General features: G+C 36.6%; 1 protein-coding gene across 1 annotated transcript; it reads right to left on the bottom strand.

Annotated features, from left to right (window-relative positions):
* Window positions 1-1,533: 1,533 nt before the first annotated feature.
* Window positions 1,534-25,210, bottom strand: RASSF9 (Ras association domain family member 9). Its single transcript, XM_014565767.2, has 3 exons — window positions 24,584-25,210; window positions 24,035-24,346; window positions 1,534-6,383 (listed from the first exon to the last, which is right to left on the bottom strand). The coding sequence occupies exons 2-3, from the start codon at window positions 24,079-24,081 to the stop codon at window positions 5,123-5,125; spliced, it is 1,308 nt and encodes a 435-aa protein (XP_014421253.1). The 5' UTR covers window positions 24,082-24,346; window positions 24,584-25,210; the 3' UTR covers window positions 1,534-5,122.
* Window positions 25,211-26,189: the final 979 nt, after the last annotated feature.

The following is a 26,189-nucleotide window of genomic DNA, read 5'->3' as shown; positions in this document are numbered from 1 at the left end:
TCAGGCCATTTCATTTACAGTTTAACACTTGAACAACACGTGGGTCAGGGGCACTGACCCCCCCAGAACTGAATGTGTATAACTTCCCAGTCTGCTCTCTGCTATCCACAGTTCCACATCCTCAGATTCAACCAACCACGGGCCACAAGTTATGTATTTATTTTAAAAATCTGCTTGTAATGCAGTGGGCCCATGTAATTAAAACGCATGCTGTTCAAGGGTCAACTGTATTTAATTTTCAAAAGACGGAGTTCTTCAGTAATCCAAATGGTGGGGCCATTCTAACAGCATACATTCTAATAGTGTCAAGAAGCATAAGAACAAACTACTTGAAAGCCCGATACAAGTCAAAGGCACGGATATGTTTAGTAGCCGTGATGGCTAGTTTTTTAATCTCTTTGTCTTTTTGCTCTTCTGTCTGACTGTTGTCTGGAATCTTGTGGCTTTAAATGCTCTAACTTGACTAGTGACCCAATACCAGACATTCTGTTTGTATGTATCTTACTGTCATGGTCATTACAAATATTAGTTATACTTCATAGACTCTGTCCTACATAAATGAGTAGAAATGTTAGACTTCCTCACATTCACATTTTCTTAGATCACAGTATTTTTGATCAGAGAAAATATTTTTCAGGGGTAAAATATGCAGCCAAATCAATGGAATGGTATAGACACTCCCAAAATAGATCCCAAACACACGTCAGAGATTGGTTCACAAAAAAATGGTGGGAAAATAAAGTCAATGGTATTACTTATACGTATGAAATGTAGGGAGAGATTTAGTAGCCCTCTGTAAAAATATATCTGATATTTCTACTTAGGAAAAATATATTTAAATTGCTTTTTTAAATATCAAGGTAATCATTTCGTTTTTTTACTTCCTGAAATGAAACTATTAATTATGGAACTTACGAATTGTGATTAGCAGTTTCAACAGTGGTTGGAAACACAAGTTAATTCTAGAGTAACAAAATGACTATTGTGTGTTTTCTCTGACTATTGCAATAACACTGGTCAAGACAATAGCGTTAACTCATTTCTGTGTGTTATTACTGAACATTACATACAACCTTTTAATTGAGTAATTTCATGGTCATTTATAGAATAAGCAGATGAGTTTCCTCATTTTTTCAAATGATTTAGTTATTAAAGACAGTCAAAATTAAAGGCCTGTTTTGAGAAAGTAAGTGTAGTGACAAACTGAGTAATAGCAGGAGAGATTTACACTTGAGTATTTTTACATTAAAATGGATTTCATTCTAGAAAGCAAGTTACCAGGCCATAAAACCAGTCATCCATGATAAAAGTGAGGACAATCTTTCCTGACAGTTGAGACAAATGTGTACGAAACCTAACAAAAAATTTCATTAGATCTTTTTTGCTATATATGTATATTGTCATGAAATAATACCTGATCTTAAACTTGTGTGAGTTAGCTCAGCAGTTAATATAATTTCAACTGATACAATAAATGTATTTTTAATCTAGCCAAGGAACACACCCAGAAAGACAAACAGTATCACATGAAAGTACACCACTATTCCTTTTATTATTCTGGATTAGTTACACTTGAAGAAATTAGACATACTTTATGTTTGTCACATCAGGTTATGAAACCAATTAGGTAGCATGAAAAGAAATAGCCTAATGTTTCAAAGAAATCTATTCCAGATTAAAAGGTATTCCTTTTGTCACTAGAAAAATACATTTTAAATAAAACAATAATCCTGCTTTGAAAAATTATAAAATGTAGCTACAGAAATATATTTTCTCCTGTTCAGCAGATGTTTAAATAAATAGAAAAATAAAATTTTAATGGATTAGAATAGCTTCTACACACTAATGGAGGCCATTTATTTATATTTTTAATTAAAAAGAGAAGGCAAAATAAAGATTTGATTTAGGATATTCCGAAGTATTTTGTGTGTCTACCACTAAAAATCCAACTTTAGAAAACCGATTTTTTCTCTAACATACAAGGGATGCAGAGGAAAATACCATAATTTAGCCACTGAGGGGCTTCAAAAGGTACAATATTTCCATTGCCTTAAATCAGTGACTCTATGAATTAAAAATAAAACAGAAAATTGAAACCACATTAAATTTTTTTCATAATAACAGGAAGATTTAGTGCTTCCCCCAAAGAATTTATAAGTAGAGTTGCTATGAATGTTTTAAGTCTGCTAAAGTGCATATTTATGTATAAAATGCACAAGCATCATTTACCGTGTTTGAAAATCATTTTTTTTTAACAGATTACAATCTTCTAAAATTTAGCAATTCAACTAAAAAAATTGAGTAGGGACAAAGAGGGTGATTGGAGGGAGTAAGGTTAACAAGATAGAAGACAAAGTAATAAGATAAGCAATAATACATTGAGGGAGGGGATTTAGATAAGCATGTAAATAAAAATAAGCTAAGCCAGGATATAAATTCTCCTCTCTGAGAAATACACCTAAAATATTTGTGGGTTCAGAGATAAGACATTACAACTCATTGTATCGAACGATACATGTTTCATAGAAAGAGGTAACATGTTAAAAAGCCTGAAATGGGTGGGATTTCAGGTTATAGCAGATCAAAGCAAAAGCAGACATTTCACGTGGGAGGATGAACAAGGCACAGTCTGTGAAAAATCTAAGTCTTGTTACAGGAAGAAAGAAAAGTCACCTGTGTGTGGCTTGCTACTTTCTAGCTGCATAGAGCAATTTCATAGTTAACCTGTGAGGTTACTCAATTTATAAACATTTTATTATAAAGCTTCTACAAGTAATTAAAACATTAAGTTTTGAATTTATAATATAAATTCTCACAATTTGATTAAAGAATAGCTCAGTATTCAGAGATGAGGGCATCGTATTTTAGTATTTTTATTTGTATTAATATATTACTCTAAATTAGAGATTCATCATGGTTAACTTTTGATTTAATATTGCAATGAATCAAAAGCACAAATACATTTGGATAAGTAGAGAACACACAGAAATCTCCTCATGTGAACTTCGAACTCAATCATCTTTCTGATAAATTTTTAACATCATTTACTGTAAAAATATAGGAGAATTGGCCCTTAGAATGCATCGCTGTGCTTAACTACATAAAAGCACACATTAATTCAGTTTTTAAAGTGAAATGATCTGTCTAGTTCTGTTTCTTATCAGAACTTCTTTTGAATTCGGATAATTGATCAATTTACATAGCAGATAACAATGTTCTTTTCATTATTTTCTCACTAAAGAGTAATCCAAAGAGATTACATTCATTTTAGAAAAACATCACAAATGGCTTATCATTGATGATGATCTTCTGAATTTAATCCCCAGCAGTGAACAATAAATATGTCAATTGCTTACCATATTGCTGAGTGATTTAATGGGATATTAGGCAAATAAACTTCCCTTTCTCAGGCGATTATTCAATTGCCCTGTTATTTCTTTTTAACTAAACCCATCATAGCATTATTATTTACTCTCTATCACTGTACTTTCCCTGGAGTAGAAATTCCTACTTTTCTTAACTTCCAACTTCAAATAAGGCCTTCAGCAATATCTTGGTATGAAAAATGGCAACATTAGATGCTTCCCAAAAGTGAAGTATTAAGACAATTCTAAATATCTTCCCAAAGATTGGTGAAAAGTCTGGGGGAATGGAGAAATTTAAAAACAGATTAAGAAACTGAGTTAAAACATGCACTGCCGTAAACATAAGAGTAAAAGGGAAGAAATGAGAAATACTGGGAATCTTAACTGATACCCACATGTGAAAACTAAGTAAAATAATATTTCTACTTACATGTGCACTGACATATAGGAAATGTGTCAGCTAAAGAAAAAAATTAGCGGCAAGTGTATTCATTTAACAGTAGAATAAAACAATTAAATTGTTTTCAGTATGATTATACCATGGGTTCGCTGGCAAGAAGCAAAGAAGGGAAAGGAGAGAAGAAAGAGAAGGAGGGAGACAGAAACTTCCTAAAAACAACAAAATTGAAACCGAGCCCCATCTGGCACTGTAATGACTGTCAGTTCAGATGGGATCTAAATAGTCTGTTCAATTTGTTGGATATTTACTATCGTGCTCGAAGATTGGGTAGCAGGTCGAGCCAGCACTTTTTTATTTCAGTTTGCATCTTAAACAAAGTACTACAAAGACAATCTAAATTACAGCATAGCAGAACAAAAGAGTTTTGACCATATTAGTTCTCCATTTGTTCAGAGACAAAATGCTCATACTTATGGCACGTCGAACTCTATTTTATACCCACACAAAGGACCCCAAGTTGCATCCCTTCAACTTTTGTGAATAGGGCATAATTACACAGGACGATGACCCAGTGATTTTTCTCTGTAACCCACACTATCATCTCACTCAAAGAATGAACCTGCACAGACTGCTGGTTTGATCCAAAGCTTCGAATGGCAGATAGAGAAAACACATGCACATCTCTAAATAATTTTAGGCTTCGTTAGAAAAGTTGCTGTTTCATGCTGCACCCCCTTCTTCATCTGTAACCCTGTCTGATCCACTTGTGCATGTCCCAAGAGCAACCTTTTCTACCTCCTGTCACCTAGGCCTAAACAGGTAGAGGAGTTCCGCAGGTAACAGAGATGGTATACATTCTAAGTATCAGTGAAAAGAACCAAGATCGGAATTAATAACAGTTACAATATAATAGCTGTCATGTACTTTACAGATTGTAAAATTCCAATGATACAGTCAAAAATATATTACAGCACATTTTAATTTTATTTGTTCACGTGTAGAGTTTCAATATATCAATTGTCTAATATTAAGAATTAGTTTGAAGTTTGCACAAATCATTTCTCATAGAAGCTATGGGCGATTATAATTCCCATCAAACTATTTCTCTGTTGTACACCTGCAAGCTATTTGTGCCGAACTCCTAATAAACAGTTCATTGTTTGAACTTGTAATAATTAGGTCACGTTGGAAGTCTTAACTCAAAACGAAACTTACAAATTTCTCTAGTTTTTATTAACTACTGAATACTTTAATATGCTTTACGTTTTTTTCCGAGTATAATATTTGAAATAAAGTTTCCTATTAAATTAAACAAACACGAACGACATTAAAGTAGGTCAGAAAGAAGCCTTTCAAATTATGTTGACAACAGCACCACATCTCCTACAGCTGTTTCTGAGTCCTGACTGTGGTTAGAGCTGATACCAGTGTCCGAGTCTGTGTCATTTGTATACATGTTAAATAATCGTTGAGTAAAAGGAGAAGCCTCCCCACTGCTGGTGGGGACCTCAGATTCCTTCCCTCGGTTTTCCTTTAGCTGGCACTCATCTTTCTCGCTAATATGAAGTGAGCTGAACTCCTTGGCCAGGAGCTCATATTCCTTAGCTTTCATCTGAAGCAGTGAGTCACTGTATCTAATCTCTTTCTGGATGCCACTCAAGTGAGAGTGGATTTTCAAACCAGCTTTCATGCTGTTCTCCAAATCACACTTAACGCTTTCTAAATTAGGGCCTTCAAGTTCACTTGCAGCCGCCCCTTCTGCATCTTCATTTATCTCAGTGCAAACACTTTTCACCTCTTCTTCTATTTCGGTGGAGAGCTTATCAATGAGCTTCCTGTAATAGGTCAGTCGTTCCTCCAGCTGTACCATTCCATCACTTTCACTCAGGTCTTCCAGAATCTGGTTTTCATCATACTGCAGGTCTAGCTTTTGCTCAACTTCACTGAAGCTGGGCATTAAATATGCATCCTGGACATAATTTTCTCCATCATTTTCTACCCGGTCACGGTGGAACTTAGCTTCACACTTTTCAATTTCCAGATCCAGCTCTCTCATCCTCTTGACCTGCTGATGAATTGTATGATCCTGGGAAATAATCAGATGAACTAATGTCTCCATACTATCTCGATCATGGGAAACTGTGTCCTGCTTAATTTTAGCCAGTTTCCGAAAAGTTTTTCTAACGATCCTTTTTTGCTTATCTGGTGGCAACGTCTTCATGTAATTTGCTGGGCTGAGCTCCCAAGGCTTTTCTGTGTTTTGCACTAATTTAGCTTCAGCTGTCCGCCACAAGGGAACTGGCAGAAAAGCATCTGTTTTCACCAAAACAAACTGCATATTAGGCTGCTCATCTCCCCACGCTTTCCAAAGCTTCAGGATTCTAGTTAGTGGAGGAAGAACCCGCTCAGAGCCTCTCCACTTTTCTATGATGCAGTAATCACTGGGCTTCCCCAGAAGAAATCGTTTCTCTCCAAACGTGGTCTCGTGTTCCTCGAGCAAAGCCTGGATGACGTCAGCAGAGGTGGTGCGTTTGGTTAGCCCACAGACAATCTTCTCTTCTTGGCAAACCCAAACCACAATTTCCTTCTCTTCTGAATCCATGTCTTTAGTTGGAGATCTGAAAGAAAAACGGAGCACATTATATTTCTGTCATCACCTGTGTAAACTCAGAAAGATGGTTTAACTTTAATACCCATTCTAGATTTTATCCTTAGTGAGAGATGCGTTTTGAGGTTGAAACTACTTAAGAATCAGTGGTTTTAGGGCAAGGGAAAAAAATGAAAACCATGAAAAATATCTTAATTTCCTTTGTAATTCCTGGTGGGCTTCGGAAAGAGCAAGTTGTCACCAAAGACAACAGAGGCAATTTTAATTTATCTTTAGAAGTCAGCCACAATACAACTACAGTTAGAACTGCCAGCGTTAAGACAATAATCTAAGTAGAGATCAAAAAGAGATAGAACAGGACTATTTTTGTTTGATCCTTAGGACTAGGGAAGAACCACAGATGCATAAGTACGAATGACAGGAGGATATTAAGGTCAGAGGGTTGAAAATAGTCCATTATTGCACTTAGTGATTCTTTCATTCAACAAATATTTATTGTATGCCAACCATGGGCCAGACATGTCTGAAGATGTTAAAGATACAGCAATAAGCAAAAGAGATAAGGACGCAGACATGCATGCATAATTAATATAATATCAGATAGTGGTAAATGTTAGGAAGAAAATCAAACTGGATGAAGGGATAGAGAATGAGCTGGAAGAAGGAACGGTCTGCTTTATTTAGACTGCCTCTGAGAGACTTCTCCAAGAAGGTGACATTTGAATAGAGACATAGTCACCCAGTTTGTGGTGAGGCAAGGAGTCAGCTTGAGCAAGAAAGCTGGCTCCAGACTGTGTTTCTATCCATTACACTATAAAAACAAGTTTACAAGTTTGACGGTTTAGGCGTGTGCATTAAGTTGGAAAAGAATCATAAACTACTTTTTAAAGAGGAACTTTGTCACATAAATTAGCCTTTGATAGTAATAGAACCACAGTGCCCCATGCACTCGACTTTTCCAACGGCCAGCTATGGAGAAATGATGTGGAAACGTGTTCTCTTTTGTGCCTTTTTTATTAATCTTGTTCCTGCTTTGATGCAGTAATAAAGGATTTCTGTCTGGCCTGGTATCTCCCTTAGCTGACAAAACTCTCACATACATAAAAGCCTTTACTGCTGTCTCCTTCAGCCCGATACTGCATCGTGAAGAAGTCTGGATGTAGGGATGACTCCTTCTGTATCCTAGAATAATAATAATGACACACACAACAATTTCCCAGTACTTCTGTGATCCCTACTCCAATTGGGATTCTCTTTGTTTCGTAGGAACGAGTTCTTACATATATGGCTTCCCCTGGAGATCTGCTAGTTTTCAAGCTCATGTGGGCTGACATAACCCTGATAGTCACTATGTACAATCAAGAGAGATGTTATTATTTCCACATTACATATGAGAAAATTAATGCCTTTATTAGTAGCCTCATAGTCCAACTGGTATAAATTGGGTTCCTTCAACTCTATCATTCTTTTATTTGAACATCCAGTATAAAGGCAAGTATTGAGAGAGTCCCATGTATCTGATTCTGTAATACCGAAGAAGCAGAGACAAAGAGATTCATGGCAGATGGTAAGGTCAACATGGATGGAGGTTGCTTGGAGAAAGGTTACCTGGAGAAAGTAACAACAGGTGGACACTGAGATAAGAGGCTATATAGGAATGCCGTATCTGTTTGCAAGTACAGATTATTTATAGTTCAACTGGGTATAAATTGGGAACTGCTTGGATTTATAGGACTCAAAATTCGTAACTTCCATGTTACATTATAGAGTAAAAACATTTACTCCAAAAGATTACATTTGTAAGAATAAAGTAACTACCACACACACACTTAATTCACACCAGTTTAAATTTGAAATTTCAAGTTAATTTGATAAATGTTCATGCATACAATTTGCAAGTAGATAGGGAATTTTTATAGGCCAGAATTTAATCAGGTCATGGCATTATATAGCAAGATTATTTAAATTATCCATTTTAGGAGACAAAAACAATGAATAAATATAACGTTTTAAAATGTCTTGCATGATGTTACATAGGGTATCTCAAATTCTGCTCATGATTAAAACACACAAAAATCAATAAAGCTTATGAAATTTTACACTGAAATGTGTATTGAAGAACTGAATAAGATTTTGGTTGTGTTTTGACTAGATTCGAACTAGTTTATTTCAAGAATGGTTCATAAGAGAAAATGCTCTTGGTATCTAAACTGTGACTCCCACCAATATATAACTGCTTTACACAATTATCTTTAACTGTTTTACTCATTGGAAACTGAATTAAAAGTAATTTGAAACTCTATTCGATATATTTTACTATACATTCTAACTATATATTATACTACATCTAGAAGTATGTATATTTATGACATTTTTCATGCACACAGTCTTAAAAATTATACACATATTTTAATACTCTATTAAATTTGGTAATGTTCAACACATCCTAAGGTTCTCATGGAAATAGTCTGTTTTGTGGCTTAGCGCAATTCCGTTTATTTTAACATAGTTTATAATCACAAAACATGTTTGAAAATCATTTATATAGACAGAGGAAAATAAAAAAAGAATTCATTATGCTACAGTACTCATTTTTATCTAATGCTTTCTTTTTTCCCTCTGAAACATTAACAAGATTATTTATAAAGATTTGCAAAAAAGTTATAGTGAGATCAATACTTGAAGTTTTAAATTTATGATTTCGTCTTAACTATGACTAACAGTCACTTTCCATTTTGACTAATCTTTTTTTTTTCTAATCCTCTGTACCTTTCACTGTAATACTTGATATTCCTTGACCTATCTATAGTCAAGGGTGACTTCCATCTCTGTCTCCATGACTGTCCATGCTTCATCAAACCTAGCATAAAAAGACTCAGGTTTAGCCATTTCTTTGGGTCTCCATTTCCTTGGGAAGGCTCCTATCTCATGTAAAGCTTATATTAAATAAACTTGAATGCCTTTCTCCTGTTAATTTGTCTTGGTATGTATGTATGTATGTTACTGATGTATAGTCAGTTACAACGTGTGTCTTGGTCAGTTTAATTTTCAGACCCAAGCAGGGACCTTAAGTGGGTCAAGGAAAACTTTTTATTCCCCTACACTATACATACAATTAAAAAAACAATATTAAATGACAATTTTGATTCTTTCTATAAAGTAAACACACCTACACAAAGTTCAAGCAAATTTAGAATTAATGAAGCAGGCAAATGGTGAAGAAGCCCTCTGGCCCATAAGCTAACTCTGGTTATTTCACTCAGCACGTGGCAGATACCCTCTGATGTAACATCTTTGAGATCACAGTGCTGTGATCTCAGGAGGAGATCGCCACAGGGCCTATCAGCCATAAAGAATACAAGTCTTTCCTTGGGTCCCTGTGAAAATTTGGATCCCTGTTTTGACAGATGAAGCATGAAAACAGTGTGATCAAATAGTTTTTACTAAACACAAACTAGTCACATTTTATCAAAATTTTTAAAATTGCAGTCCTTCAGAAAACTCATCATTCTATGAAAAACTGGGGCAGTCAGAAAGTAAAATACCTTGAAAATCAAAAATTTTATACATACCTAGACCTACATATGCAGAAAAAAATCTCTCGTTTTATGTTCTACTAATGCCAATTTAATTTTCTAGGAAGTAACATTAGCCAGTCATGCAGGATAAGAAAAACCCTAGGCATTCCTTAACTGCAGGGTAGCAATAATATTGTACTTAATTCCCATAAACACAGAAACGGGAAGGGAATGTGAAAGGAATGTGTACTGCAGACTAGCGGGAGTTAAGTAAACTAAGCTCATAGTTCAGAACCCGGAAATTGATTATACCCAAAATGTAAATATTTAACATGTAGTATTTACCAGATGAAATGCTGAGAAAATATCTAATCTCATTGGAAATTCTAGAGCTTACTTCCCAGTGTTACCTGTGCCTGGCAAATACCTTAAGTTTCCTTATTGATTTTTTTTCTTTGTAAAGAAATATTTCATAACAACCACACATATTTATTAGAGAAGAGTTACCTCGCCTGCATATTTAGTCGAATGATAGCAGTAGTTATGTCAACTACTAACATTTGTTTTCCTTTTGACAGCTAGGTCCATAGTTCGTTTTGCCTTCTTAGGGGAAGATATTTCATAATGATGGTGATTTTCAGCTTCTATCTGCCTGCAGCCACCTACTCTTCCTTCTCTAAATGTATTCTGAGATATGCCAGCATATTTGAATGGCACTAGAAATATGTAAGAATTTGAATTATCCAGTAGGATAGCTGCAAACACAAGATGCTCATTTCTGTGTTTGACACACTGTATCCCTGATTTCCATTTTCTGAACATCCTGTATAATAAAATGTAGTAAATTGAGACTTCCAATTGGAAGTTCCATCTAAGATAATCAGCTCAAAAAAAAAAAAAAAGAGATTGGGGATTTAGTAATGTCTATTTCCCTCTCCCATGTACTCTTACTGCATAAAGATTAATATAAAAAATCAGACTTTCCTGAATCATTTTGAATTCATGGTATTTGTTTCCACAACAGTTTCATTTTGGTAGGGTTTTGAGCAACAGAGATCTTAAGTAAAGCAGAAAGATGCTTACAGGATATGGTTCCTATTGCTGTTAGTTTCTCCTTTTGTACTGCCCTTTGATATCTGGGATTCAGAAGGCTCTGTCCCTTTAGATATTATAAATAAAACCCTGTTTGTCTTTCTAAAATAAAATTAAAAATTAAAAAAAAGATAATAATCAGCTCTTCACTTTAGTCACAAATCAATTACCTAGAGAGCAACAACACATTAGTAACTTGTGGAAACAAGGATACATCAGGGACTATCATGCCATTTTGTTAAGGAAAAGGTGATATTTGGAAACATCATTGATAAGAGAAAAACACCGGTCATCTCTAACGAGAGTACCTTGTGCGAATTTACCCTCCCAAAGTTTTTCTCTCTTTAATGTGCTCTGAATTTCACTGCCTCCACCTCCTCACCTCCTCTAGGACTTTGCTTCATAATTTATCACTGCTTAAACTCTTTTTATCTTCTGCCTTTACCTCTGGTCCTTCCTACTATCAGGTCACATTCTAACTACCATCATTTGACCACATACCTCAACTATCCTTCCTTCACAAATGCCAATGGTAATAATCCACAGTCACTTTCTCTAGTTCATCAATTTCCAGTAACAACCACCACCAGAAAATGACTTCCACCCCCACACACCCCTAACAGACATATTTCTTCTTAGATTTATCAGAGATCTCCTACCAAATCCAATAGCCATTTTTGGAACTGATCTGACTTGACCTCTTTGTGACATGCATTGCGACCTTTCCCTCCCATTCGTGCAGCAATCCATTCCTTAACTTCTTGATTTCACGCTCCATGGTTCTTCCTTTATCTTTCTAGCTTCTCCTTCTCAGTTCCTGCAAGGGCCTTGCTTCCTCTGCATATTCAGTAAATGTAGGTATCATTCAGGGGTGACCACACATTCTTTGTAGTGCCTCCTATCAAGAGACAGAGTCTATTTCTTTTTCCTGAAATAGACCTTGGGACTAAGGATGGCCAATAGAATTTGATAAAAACGATGTGTGCAAGGTCTGGAGTCCATGCGTCAAGAAGTCTTCAAGCTTCTGCCTTCTTCCTCCTAGAGTGCTGTCCTGAGACAGTTGTCGGAAGAAAAAGCCTGAGAGGAAAGACCACTGGGAGAGAGACAGACTGAGCCATCTCAGCTGTGCCATTGGAACCCAACCCTCAACCAACCCACTGCTCGTGAGCAAACCCAGGCAAAGGCCAGAAGAACCACCCTAGTTTACCCACAGGATCATGACAAATAATAAAATTGTTGTTTTCAGCCACTAATTTCTAGGATATTTTATTATCAGTAATGATAACTGATAAAATAGGCATCACCAGCTTTCTGTGACTCATTTCTTGTCTCACTGTACACATCTTCTGGGTGACTTTAATACTAACCTCAATTTTATCAGCCAGTTGTATGATGATAGTTCCCAGATCTACTTATGTTTCCCTTGAGTTCTAAACCAATATTCCCAACTTCCATTTTGACATGTTTACTTGGTATTTATAGTACCCACAGGCACTTCAAATTTGACCCGTCAAAACTCATTCACCATCTTCTCCAATCTCAAACTATTCCATCTCTTGATTTCCCATCTTACTGAATGTTATCACATCTCCCCACCCTTTGTCTCAAGCTTGAAAACTGGGAGTCTTCCTAGATTCTTTTCTCTATCTCATCCCCCTTTAACTACCAGTCACCATGTCTGTTTTAGTCTTTCTCCAAAATGTCTCAAATATGTGAGCCTCAGCTCTATCACCACTACTACAGTTCAGACAACTTTCAGCTTTACAGTAAATTATGATAGTAAGTCATGACATGTCATATTATTATAATCTCCTGCCCACTTTTACATTTGTGCTCTATAATATTGCCAGGCTGCCCTTTTTAAACGGAAAGTCTAGTCATGTACCTTCCTTGATTAAAATCTTTAAATGGTTTCCAAGTCCTTCATCTTCAATTTCTTTACATCTCTTCCTTCCTCTCTTCATCCCTCTCCTGTCTCTGTCTCTTTTTCTCTCACTCTCTCTTCTATTCTTACTTCTCTCGTGCCTATTCCTAGAATTCCTTCCATGATCTGATTGCTCCAACCCATAGCCAAGCCCTCTTTAACACGCACCTTGAGTTAGCTATTCCTAACGTCGTGCTGATCTCTGACAGACCTAGTTTGAGGGTCCCTGGCTGTCACAGTCACATCTATCACACTATGAATTGCTAGACTGGACTGCACTGTATCTGTCATGATTCTATTTTTCACTCTGGGCTTTTCCATAACCTACTTCCTTGGCCTGAAACACATTTTTTCCCCCTTTCCTCATCTGACTAGCCCCTACACTGCTTCAAATGTTGCTTCCTCTAGGAAAATTCCCTTACCTTCTCTGAAAAACCCTGCTCTCATCACCCCAGATAGAAATGGATACCCATTCCTGATGCATCTACAGAATCCAGTGTGCACTGAGGAACAGCGTTTTCTTTCTTTTTTGCTAGTTTGCCAGTCAGGTCCTGGACTGACTCTCATCCTTGAAGCCTAAGTTGCCTGAGATAGTAGATGGTAAATGTTTCTTTTATTATTTGAAGCATGAGAGGTGGAAAGGGGTTGGAAGGAGATAAATAAAGGAAATTTTTCAGTCAACCAGGGCCTGGCAGTTACAACTATCCCACCACCTATTTTTGTAAAAAACATTTTGTTGAAATACAGTCACGCTAATTTAATTATGTATTGCCTATGTCTCTTTCCACAGGACACTGACAGAGCTGAGTGGTTGAGACACTGACATTATAGCCCAGATAAACTAAATATTTATTATGTGGCCTTTACGCAAAAGTTTGCCAACCTCTTACTTGCACCAAAAATTAGGATTTTGTTGATTTAAATACTAAAACTTTCTCTGACCTCCAGTATCTACATAATGATTCTGAGTATGATTCTCTAGGGGATTTTTTTTTAAGTGAAAATAATGTCTTTAAACAAAAGAAATGTATAACCCCATGGAAGTGATGGCCACGTCTTGAAGTAATTTCAACCAAAGGCAAAGACTGAAGGATCACTAACAGGCTGTGAATCGCCTGGTGGAGATTGAGTGGGTTTAATATAGGATTAGTCAGCTTGAAGGCCCTGGCTGGGGAACCAGTGTGTTTTGCCTTTAAAGTCCCACTCCAGGTGCAGTCCGTTCCATACTAATCAGTCCCATATGGACGTCAGGAGGGATGAGAGTAGGTTGGATGAAAGGTTGCTTTCACGGTGCAGTGTGTCCAAACACCAGGTGTTGGGAGGTGAGAGATTTGGCAACACTCAAATGACACCTTGGAGTTTTCACTCTTCACCCTGATGCTCTTCCCTCCCCAAAATTATCCCTGCCATTTTTTCTGTTCTTTCTGAAGACACACTGTATTCCTATTTACTCAGACCCCACACTGTCGTTATCAATGATTCTTTTTTCCATCCTGATACTTTCTCCGGCCCGCATCTGCTCAATTTTGAATTCCTATAAATCCTGCCTCTACACTGACTCTTCTAACAGTAACCTCTACCTGAAATTTCTTGGTCATTGACTGTTTGCTTATTATCTGTCTGTCCACCACTGCACTGTAAGCTCAATGAGAGTAGAGATCTTGATGGACTTTCTCACGGTTTTAACCCCAGCACCTAGAATAACACGTCACACACATTATCAGCCAAATAAAACATTTTTTTGTTGAATATTTGGATTTTATTATGATACTTTACAATGCCTGCCTTGTATTTTAATTATTTATATATCTCTATGTGTCTACTAATCAAAAGTTCTTTAAAAGTATGGTTAAATTCATCTTTAATCTTTCATAATGCCCTTCAAAATGTGGGATTAGCTGGATATTTCTGAATTTTTAAAGATAACTATTATCTTGAGTCCCAGCAAGGGAAATGCATACAAGCAAATGCCCAATCTGATAGAGTGGGGGTAGTTTATGAATCCTTTTTTAGATGCTAAGGTAGGTAAGAAAGCAATACTATAGTATACTCTGACTGTGCAAAGAGTTATGTAGCATACGTTGCCATTTGACTGAATTATCTAAATTGTGATTATGTTAAGTTCTGCTAACTAAAAGTAGAGCCACTAAAAATGATCGTTTTAAAGGAATAACTTACTCTGAGTCACATGCCAATTATTATGATTCTAGGGAAAAAATTCTTTGACTTTCTCTTCTAGAGTAAAAGAACAAGCAATCAAGACATTAAAGCTAATACTCTGTGGTCCACTGATGTAAAATGCCTAACTTTGTGCACTATTAAAAAAATGGAATCTCAAAGTTCCAATATAACTTCATAATTGCTTTTTCTAATTGTGTACAACTCTTTTCTTCATATGAGATTGTAGTTACTATATGTCTACCCCATGGAAATATTCATGGTTTTTCAATAGCATCTCTCATAGCTTCCAGACAAATGTAATTAGAGCTAAAAGTAGGTATCTTAAGGTTCTACTCTAGAAAACTATGGTGTCCCCAAACTAATGTGCTGCTGCTAGATCTTAAGTACCCCCTGGTTAATCATAACTGCAGGGAATTGCAGAAGGACTGAAAAGGTCAGAGTAAATGAGGAGCCTTAGAGTAGTCAGTGGTATTTGAGGCGGCTACAAAACGTCTTGGTCATTGGTTGAGAACAGGCATACACTGTGCAAAATCTCAATATACCTCAGACACTGAATTCCTACCAATTATATACCACAATTTGTGAGAATAAAAATTTGCTGAAATTGGACCACTATCTGCATTAATGGAATAAAAATTTACAAGACCCACAAAATAGCAGAATAGCTCGATTTTATGTACTGATAAACTGACTAGTTTGATATGATTCTTAAAAACAAATAGCAGTCAACTGTGAAGTCTAACACCGTTATGTAAATACATCCTTAACATTTTAAAATATACTTCCTCAATTGTAAGACACTGTTTGCTACCAACCCAAGCAAGATTATGGAGCCTCATCAAACTGACCATATTTCTGCCTGCTTCCTGAATTCTTCTCTTTTAATTATCCTGAGTCATCCTTTGTGTGATTCAGCCCCCTCCTACATCTTTGTGTACAGCCCATTGTGTTCCCTTTTCTTGTCCAAGCCTGTCACCTAACTGTGGGAGTTTTGGAAACGCTATCTAGTTATGACGATGTGCCTTTTATTCTCCTTTATCTCCGTTTACTTCCCCCTTACATACTTATACTTACAGTCCATCAAAAACATCTAGAGAGCAGCTTCTCCACAGAGGAACAGCCTTCCTCAACTCCAAGAGATTATACTCTCGTTTTCTTAATTGTCTTATAAAGATTGTGATTTTATTTACTCTGTCAAAGAAGTTTTCCCATGGATGAGTTTGGTTTTTTTTTTTAAAGTTCATGCATAAGATATTTAACTACAGTGCTGTGTTCTCAGTTAAGTTTCCCTTGGGAATGAGGTTGTGTCCTTGTGTGTTTGGTACAATACACAAAATGCAGAGTTTACCAGTCCTAAAGAAATAAAATTAAAAGACAGCAACTCATACATTCATATATTTGTAGCACTAAACTTAAAATTGTGTTCTAGCAAACAGTGAACATTCAATAATTCTTAGACGTTATAATATATAAACTAATCACATCTTCTTATAATTGGAAATAAACACATTTGACTTTTACCATAATGCTACCTTTCATGGTGGAGGTTACGTGGCAATGCATCATGCTTAGGTAAAATGAAATTATTAAAAAAAAATTCTTCTTGTAATTCTACTTTTTAAAGTTTCCTAGAAAAGGTAAAAAAAAAAGGGGGGGGGCAGAACACAGGAATTAAATTCTACACTGAAGAGGGTATTTTAAAATCTCAGAAGCTTAGACACGAAAGGGACCTTAAGTATGCCATTCAATCTCATATTAATTAGACAGAGATCACACTAAAATATTTAAACTATGTATCCTTTGTTTTTATCAAAACTCCACAGAGACACATAAGGAAATGTCTCTTAAACTATGCTGTTCTATGCATTGCAAAATCATGAATAGTCTCCTAAATTTGGCTCAGATGAGGTGTGAGGATTAAATGTAAAAGCTGTCAGAATTGAAATATTTCATCAAGATCCAGAGAAAGTTTTGTATGACATTTATAGACTCATTTCTAATTATGTTCAGTAATTTATGATGTACCTCTTTGTATCTAGGGAAGATCAGTGGTGATACAGAAGTTCTAGTGAGTCAGGGTTGAGATTTCAAAGCCCAAAATATCACGCTGAGGGATCAAAAACTTAGATATACTTCATATTTAATCCAACAGGCCTGAACAAGGAATGAGCATTTATTGAACTTTTACAATGTCCTAGCACTGTGCTAAGTCTTTTAGATAGAGTCAGACTTAATCCATGTACTTGATGGTTTAGGAATAACTCCATTTTAAAGATGAGAAAATTTAAATAGGTCATACCGAGTGATGGTTAAGAGCATGGATTTGAATTTTGTCTCTGCCACTTACTAATTGTTGTACTGCTCGGTGTCATAATTGGCTCACATGTGAAATGGGGGAAACAGTAGGACCTTCTTCACAGCATGATTGTAAGTGTTCTGTAAATTGGTGCTTGGCACATAGTAACTGTTACAGGCAGTGTTAGCAGAGGTGGATTTACCCTGAACCCAACGAAGCTCAAGCATAAGGGCTACCTCACTTGCACAGTCACATCCCAAGGCCCCAGAGTGACCTTAGCAACATTTTTATTCATAATTGTGTATTCTTTTATTTAAAGAGCAACCCCTTCACTTGTCAAACTTAACTTTGCCTTTGCATGTTGTTGTTATTGTTGTTGTTGTATTACAAAGAGGAGGTATTTGCCGCAGGGTACAAAACCAGTAAGGGCATGTCTGAGATATGGCCCAAAGGCTATGTCACTAAAGAGCTGGAGTTGTTAACCAAGAGAATTTTCTGCCTATTTCTAGCATTTTTCCCTTTGTCTCACAAACTGTGATTATCTTACACAAAAAGAGCATAAATCTTCCTTTCAAAGGAGAAAACAAATTATTTCCCGATTGCAAATGCCTTTTATCGCAAAAGGAGGAAGAAATGTCGCACATTCAGCAGTGGGGTCTACAGCGGCCGTCTACCGTCATCCACCAAACCTCACTCAGATCACACGCGGCTGCATTCGGGGAGCACGGAAGGAAGCAAGAGCGTTCCTGGAGAGAAATGAGTTGCCTGCTCCTTGGTTTGTTTTCTACCAGAAAACAAGGTGGAGCCCAGTAAAGTCTCTTTTGCATCCATTTCTCAGACATGGCCCTTAACCATTTGAAAGTAAGGATGGTGAGAGGTCAACCTGTAATTTATGGATTCATTCAAATTACCCTCAAATCCATTCAACACGACTGTACTGATTCAAGTACTGTATGGGGACCAGCTATATTTGGAGAGTATATGTTGAATTCATTTTTTTAAATATATATTTTTATTGAAGTATAGTCAGTTTACAGTGTTGTGTCAGTTTCCGGTGTACAGCACTTGAATTCATTTTTGAATTCATTTTATTCAAACAACAAATATTTATTGAGCACCTCCTCAACTGGTTATCTAGAAAAGAACAAAGTAAGCACAGCAAGGTCTCTGCTCTCACTGAGCCTGTACGCAATGAGAATTTTTTATAGATATCTTAAGTCACTTTACTTATAAAAGCAGAGGGCATTCTAGCCTGCAGATGTAAACCTTTGAGAATAATCTGCCTTGTTTATCAGCATATTTACTACCCACTGATCATTCTTTTTCTTGAAATATCTTGCTGCCAGAGCGAAACATCTCCCCAAGACTCTATTCCATTCATATAAAAGTAATTACTTTGCCTTTGGGTGACCGTTCACATTAGCAATTGCTTTAAATTACAATCAACAAAAATGCAAACTCTCTCCAGAAGGTGTAGTATTACAAAAGGCACTACAAGAATTAAGTCACAATCTACTAAAAAGAAGAAATACAAATAACTGACTCTTAAGAAATCAATGTTGTATGTGTTGTGTGTGCCTTGCCAAAGGGATGTCTTTAAAAACTTCTGATGTAAATATACATTAAAGAACATCAGAACACAGAAGGATGTGTCCTCTCCCATGGACATGGTACAGAAAACAGGCTGCCTCATTTTAGAAAGCCAGTATGCTAGAGACAAAGAGATTCCTTGTCCAGGACTGCTATCTACGTACACCTGGAAGAGGTAATATCCTACTCCAACTTCCTTCCATTTTTAGAACTAAAATCAAAAGAAGAGAGCTACACTTTCGTCAATTGCTTAGAGCTGTTAACAGATCTCCTGAACTACATACCAGTCAAACATCAGCAAAACTTTCTAAGTTAGACAGTCCAGCTAAATAGAGGTTCTGTAACGAAAATTGTTAACTGGCAACAAACTTTTTAAAACTTTTTTTCAAAAGGTTTAAGATCTTCACCTTGACATGTTTCATGAATTGATACAGTACAGTACCTAATAAAACATCTTAGGTGGTGACTTTCAGGTTGGCATACAGTTGTTAGAGTAGTAATTCAAGATTTAACCTAGGGCTCGATTACACCGCTGCCACTGCTCCCGGGCTATTTTTGCCAGGCATAGAGCATTCCAGTCATTGTTCCTAATGGGCTGTCTGGCTGCCAAGTAACAACTACTTACGTTACCAGGTGTCATCAAGGGAAATCTCTTTCAGGAACACCTGGAAACCATGAAGATGTATATACTCAAATATCTGGCATTTCTCAATCTGATTTTGGGGATATTTCAAATATTTACTGGAGGTTAGACAAAACAGTGCGTGATAACTTCCTGTTCTGCAGAATTCATAAATAACCATACCTCTAATTACAAAGACAAAACATCCATCTTGCCAGCAACTTTTACCCTAACCGCAAAACTTAATTCTTCCTTCTGATGAAGTGTTCCTGGCATGAAGTACTTATGGGAGCAAGAGAAAGCACCTGGTTGAAAAAAAAACGTGGTGAAGTCCGTTCTAACTGATTCACAAGCAAATTTTAATACAAATTTTATGTGTCAACTATAAAACAATAGAATTGTATTGTTTGCATTATTTACTTCTAAGAACTTTATTACAAATACATTTTGGGAGATTTTTAATCTCAAGTTGATCTTGTGACAATGCTACCACCTGTGATGTAGGTAGAGGGAAAGCCAAAGGAAAGCCAGAAGCTGACTGAAATCACCTAAGAGTAATTATAAAGGTCTTATTAACTAAATTAGTTCCTTTTATAGTCATTGTTAATTTTCAGTGAATCACCTGAAAGAACTATTCTAATTGTTTATTTCTGACAAACATGAGATACGTACGGCTTTACTATAGCAAATTTTTGCTTCTAGTAAAGTGTAGGAAAAGGTCCAACTGATTCTTTACCACCAAATTTTATTAATTAAAGCACAGTCATAACCTACAACCAACTATCCCAAAAAGCTTTATAATGAGATTCCACTTTTCTGAACTTTTTAAAGGTTGATGACGGCTATTTAGAAGCATTGGCTTTTAAAACAACCAATATCTTGAAAATAAGACGTAATATAATCACATTCACAGATGGAATTTATATGAGTACTTGATTATGTTAATAATCTAAATCCAAGTATTGAATATCCATAATGAATATCAAGTGAATTCATGCTTAATTATTTGTTTCTTTGTATTTTCTATGAGAAACAAGCAGTCACCTCGTGACTTTTAGAAAACATTTTCAGAAACTTGAATAGTTTATTTAAAGGAAAATATCTAAACTCCCCAACATTTTTATTCTTCAAGTGAACAAAAAATTGGGATTCAGTCACAGAATATTGTCATTAGGGAACCAAAGTAAACAATCTTCTGAGACCAAAAGGTCTCTGAACACTGTACTCTTCCTATTAAATGTTACTATAATTAGAAAACTTAACAATTTAATCTGATTGTAAGCATAAAGAGTTTTAGTTTGGCTCTATTTCTTTTATTTACATGAAAGTTAGAAATGAAAAGCATAAAATGTTAGTATGTTCAAATAAAATCACTTTGGGACCATGTATTATCCTCAAATTTCCTGAAGACCATTTTCCAAATTTTTCAATTGAATGCTTCTTAAAACTTAGAAAAGATTTTCTGGTAGGGTAGGATTAGCTTGGTGTCCAAATACGTATAATTATTTGTCTATCTCCTTGGGTTTCGGATTATATCAAATATCAACCAATTCTTTACACTCACTTTTATATAATACCAGCTTACATTAGATGATGAATGGAGAATAAAATAATGATTATAACTTTAGTTTATGAAATTATATAAACAACTGTATTATTTAGGTTCGTCACATGCCAGGCACTGTCCCACTGTCCTGGGCATGAACGCAATGGCGACTGGACAGCTATGGCCATGCCCTCTTCAAGCTTGACAATTTGTGTTTTCTAAAAGTTTTTATGCCTCATACTTTGAAGTTTCATTTGCCTTCCATTTGTCTCTAAAACTCTCAAAGGTTCATGCATTACGAGATTATTTAACAGAACTATCTTAGGGGGTTCAGTTTGGGGTGATTAAATATTGTCCTAAGAGTGAACAAAAATGAAAAGAGAATAGGATGCAAAAAAGTTCAATAAACAAACTTTCTCAAAATTTTAAGATCTCAAAATTCTCATATTCCCTCTAACAATCTTCATTTTTTTTTAAACTACTGACAAAGATGCAATTAGGCTCAAGCAGTTCTTATAGCTGTATTAAATTTTATATCACAAGGTACACATATACATTGCTGAAATTCTTCCTTTACACTCTACAAGGAATGTTTTACTATATTTTTGAGGAATGCATTGGCTGTTATCAGATAACTGTTTTATCATCAGTCACATTTTCCATCAAAGGATGAATCACTTGTCATTTAAGGAAAGTTATTTGGTTTGTATATTTTGGAGGAGGATTATTTAAATCATTATAGAACCCAGGAAATGAAATGGATAAACTTAATCATGTAACTAAGTTTCACCTGTAGTTTCACCTTTGAGAAGGTAAAAAAAGAAAACAGACAAAACAAAAAGATCTCATCTATAGCAATACTAAACCCTGACAAAATAAATATGCATTAATTTTATTTCAACACTTCATGTGGCTTGTTTATTGCTTAGTTTGAAATACCCGTATTTTTGTGTCCCCAGATACCTCTGTGGTTTAAGTGTTTCTTAAAGACTGGAAAAATACAAATCTTTAAAGGCAAGCACTCAGTTTTTATAGCAACTTATGCATAACCTCACTATTAACACTTTCGCCAAAACACTCGCTCATATTAAAGCATCACCTTCGGGAACACCATTCCATTTTCTCAGAGAAACTTGAAATACTATTAAACTCCCCACCTTTTATTATTTCCTTCCACTTTTTCATAATTTTGCACAGATAATGCATATTAAAAATGTTTGTATACTCACCTCTTTGAATGAAAACTAGTTTTATGAATAGAGTAGAAGTTGCAGTGGCCAATTGAGGTAACAAAAGTGGACATGTGCCTCCCTGAGGGAAATTCACAGGGGTGCATGCAGTTTAACTGCACTGTCATTTGGCAAACCAATGACAGAATTTTTCAATTAATTAAAACACATGCACACAAATACACAAAAACCCTGAATTAGTGGGGTAGTATTCAGAAAGATCAGCATGCCAAAAACGTAAAGTGCTGTATCGTACCATAAACTTTCCCAAAGTAATTTTTTACATATTTTGACAGCATTTAAACAAACATACTTCAAATTAATGCCACTGAATAATCAATTAAAAAGCAGTAAGAATTTTCTTTGAAATATTTTTAATGCATCAACACCACTGAAATACCAACCTATTTTTGATAATCATCACTATGTATTTTAAAGAATACCCAGACATTTCTTTATTTTAATATACAGATAATTTCACTATCAGAAATACTATATTTGTGATACCGTCAAATTACTAGCAAATAAAATGGAAGTTTGATAGTATTGATTATTGGTGTTTTAGTTTCTTAAGATAACTTAGTCAACTAAATCACAAATACATTTGGAATGAGGTAATAACAGAATTTTCCAGCAGACATTCATGCACAAAATAAAGTCTGGAGATTTACTTTCAAGTTGTACCCCTCTATATCATCATGCAGACACTTTAAAATAATTGTATCATTTCCTACCATGTAATTGCGTGCTTTTAAATTTACACTAAGTAAATTACAACAAGTACAAACAGGCATGACTGAGAGAAGAGCTGTGGAAAAGCCCTTATGCCGAAATAAATATATTGAAAGAGTAAAGCCCATATCTAAAATGATCCTCACTTTTTTTAGGCAAAAAATGTAACATTTGAGTTAATAAAATGTTTAATGGAACTGAAACAGACATACCAGCTCAAGAAAAAAGTGTATGTGTGTATGTGTGTGTGTATGTAATACATTTATTTACACTATGGGCACTGCAGGCTTGAAATAGCAAATCAAAGTAAAATAGTAATAGTAAGGATTAAAGAGGACAGCTGTTTGAATACTTCTTTAGTGCCTAAAACCACCTGAAGTTCTCAAAGATTTTGGAAAGAACGAGTTCACAAAAAGTTTCTCTACAGACTATTTTCACTTTGGGAACTTCCCAGGTTTCAGGAATGCCCCACTCTAAGGGGAGCCAGCATTGTTTCCGGATTGTATCAGCAATTGTATTTTTCGTTCTAATTAGTGGTTAATGAATTCTAGTTATAGCTTCATCAACATTTTAACTCTTCCTATAACATACTAAAACTCTGTCTGAAGCAAGATAAAACTTGCCATCCCACTACTCTCAAATAGGCAAGGCAATACAAAGAAAAGATTTGGGTGATGCTAGTTGCGGAACCAGAACTGGCCAAAGAGGGGGGAGGGTCAAAATAGTCGTGTTTTATTTTCAGAGATCCTTGAACTGGCCACAGCCATCATCCTTGCTGGGACAATATCCTCACCAGCTGAGTATAAATACAAGACCTAACTCCCAAGGGAGGACTTGGTTTCCCCCCAAGGGCAGTTTTCATCAGCATCTAACTGCAACAAAACACATACTTCACACAGGAGCCCCCGAGTACACACACGCGGGACTTTACCTGTTTTTATGCCGAGTCTTCAGCAAGTTTCTTCCAAAGGGAGCCATGGTCCGCCGGGCAAGCGAACAGACAGGACCGTATCTCAGAGTTATCTGGGAGTGGGTGGTGGGGATGTCTGGCTTTCTGGGGTGAAGGGAGGAGAACTGGAAGCTTCCTCTTCACCTCCTCAGATGTTCCTGGCTTTCAGCTCGTTAGTAGCCGTCTAGGAGAGTTGCTAGACGTTGTGCAACTGCTGCTTAACTTTGAACTGCGGGATTGTTGTGGCTGCTGCACCTTTGGAGACCTGCCCAGCTTCAGCCTCCGAGAGGGCGTCTGGAGGCAGGAAAAGGAAAAAAGAGAGGGAGAGAGAGGAAGGGAGGGGGACGCTATTGTGTTCTACAGTTATTTGCAGACTTGCTAAACTTTAAGAACTGCCAGCCCCGCAGGCATGGTGATACCCGCGGAATGGGACTTTCACTCTATTTGGAAACTCCCCCTCCCCCGCTCTCCACACACAACCACACAAGGTGAAGTGAACGCACAGAAAAGTTTAAAAGTAAATACACCCACCTCCCAGCTGGCTCCAGCCTGTGAAACGTAATCTGACCGTGGCAGGCAGGAGTGAGGGCCAAGAATTCTTTGCCTACCGATTCGATAGAAAAATCCCCTGCCCGGGGTGTCCGTGCTGTAAAATACGTCGAGGAGCGAAGCTGGAGGCCAGATCACGGTGGACTCACAGGCCACCAGGGGATCTGAGCCCCCGAGTTTATGATCCTAAGAGGTCTGCCCGAACTCCATCCCTCCACTCTTTTAAGTTCGTCTTCAAAAAGTTGGAGGGCCCGAAGGACCAAAGGGCTCCAGGGCCGAATGATCATAGCATTGGCATCGGAACCAGCCAGGTCTTGGGTCCCGACTTCGCCCCACCTTTGGGCCTTTTGGGCCCCGGGAGTTTGAAGAAAGAGCCAACTGCTTGCTCTCGCCCCTCGACTAGTAAAGTGGAAGAGGACGCCCCTGGAGGACTTTCTGGAACTCGAAGTGTTCAGTGAAGTTCGAGGGGCGGGCGAACATCATCTGGTCCCACGGGAGCTCGAACCCGGGAGCGGGGCAGCCGGGGCAGAGCTGGGAGAAGGGACTCGGGTGCGGGCGGCCGGGCGCAGCGCGGGCGGGGCTCCCACGCCGTGGGAAAGCGCTGCCCCGGGGCGAGGCCGGCAGAATTTTCCCAGGACGTTTTTTCCAGGATTTCGTCCCCCACCTCCAGCCCCTCTCCCCTCCCGCCTGCTCGCCCTCTTGCCCCTACCCCGCCAAGCTTCTCATGTTTGGCTTACGCGGCAGAGGGAGGGAGGGGAGGAAAAGAAATCAAAGGACTGTGGGTTCGCTCCAAATAACACCTTAGGCTAGTGGATCTCCGGACCTTAGCAAAGAACGTGAAAGACTCACACTTTCTTTGGGAGCACCCTCCCACCCAACAAAAGCAAAAAAGTAATCTCAAAGATTTCTGTAATTTTTTATGTACACTGTTTTATGCAGGATTCTACACAGCCAGAAGAAGTCATTTTTCCAACACTTAACAATCCTAATTTTTTCCAGTCCTGTATATTGTATATTCACAGTTCTACACGTATGTATACATATATGTATTTTTGTATAACATTATTTCAAATTTGTTGTTTCTTGTTTGTAGTTGTGCATAACTATTACATATAAACCATATATATCCCAAATTGTTATAAATTGGAAAACATTACAATAGCCAATTCTCTAATCAGTTACGTTTTTTCTATTTCTGGAAGATAGGATAATTTTTTAAAAAATAGTCATCTTTTAAATGGATCTGTGGTTGTGTTACCAGAGAAATACTTTAAAATACTGAAAGTGGTAAGTACTAATGACATATTTCATTTTATATGTTTATATACTTACATATATGTATATGTGTGTATATATGTGTATGTAAATTTGTATCACATACATACATACACACTTTACATGCAACAGAAATAACAGTCTTGAGTATATTTTAGTTTTAGTTCTTGGTTTTATTTTACAAGCACATCACAAAAAATAATTCAAACTATTATGGAAGATTGCCCAGTTATTCTAAATTATTCAAAATAGAATCCCCTAAAGCTACACTCTTTGCTTATTAACATAATGACTACATTCAGTTTGCAAAGAA

This window comes from Camelus ferus, chromosome 12, assembly GCF_009834535.1.
Source record: "Camelus ferus isolate YT-003-E chromosome 12, BCGSAC_Cfer_1.0, whole genome shotgun sequence".
NCBI lineage: Eukaryota > Metazoa > Chordata > Mammalia > Artiodactyla > Camelidae > Camelus > Camelus ferus.
This window is presented reverse-complemented; position numbering and strand designations above follow the sequence as displayed.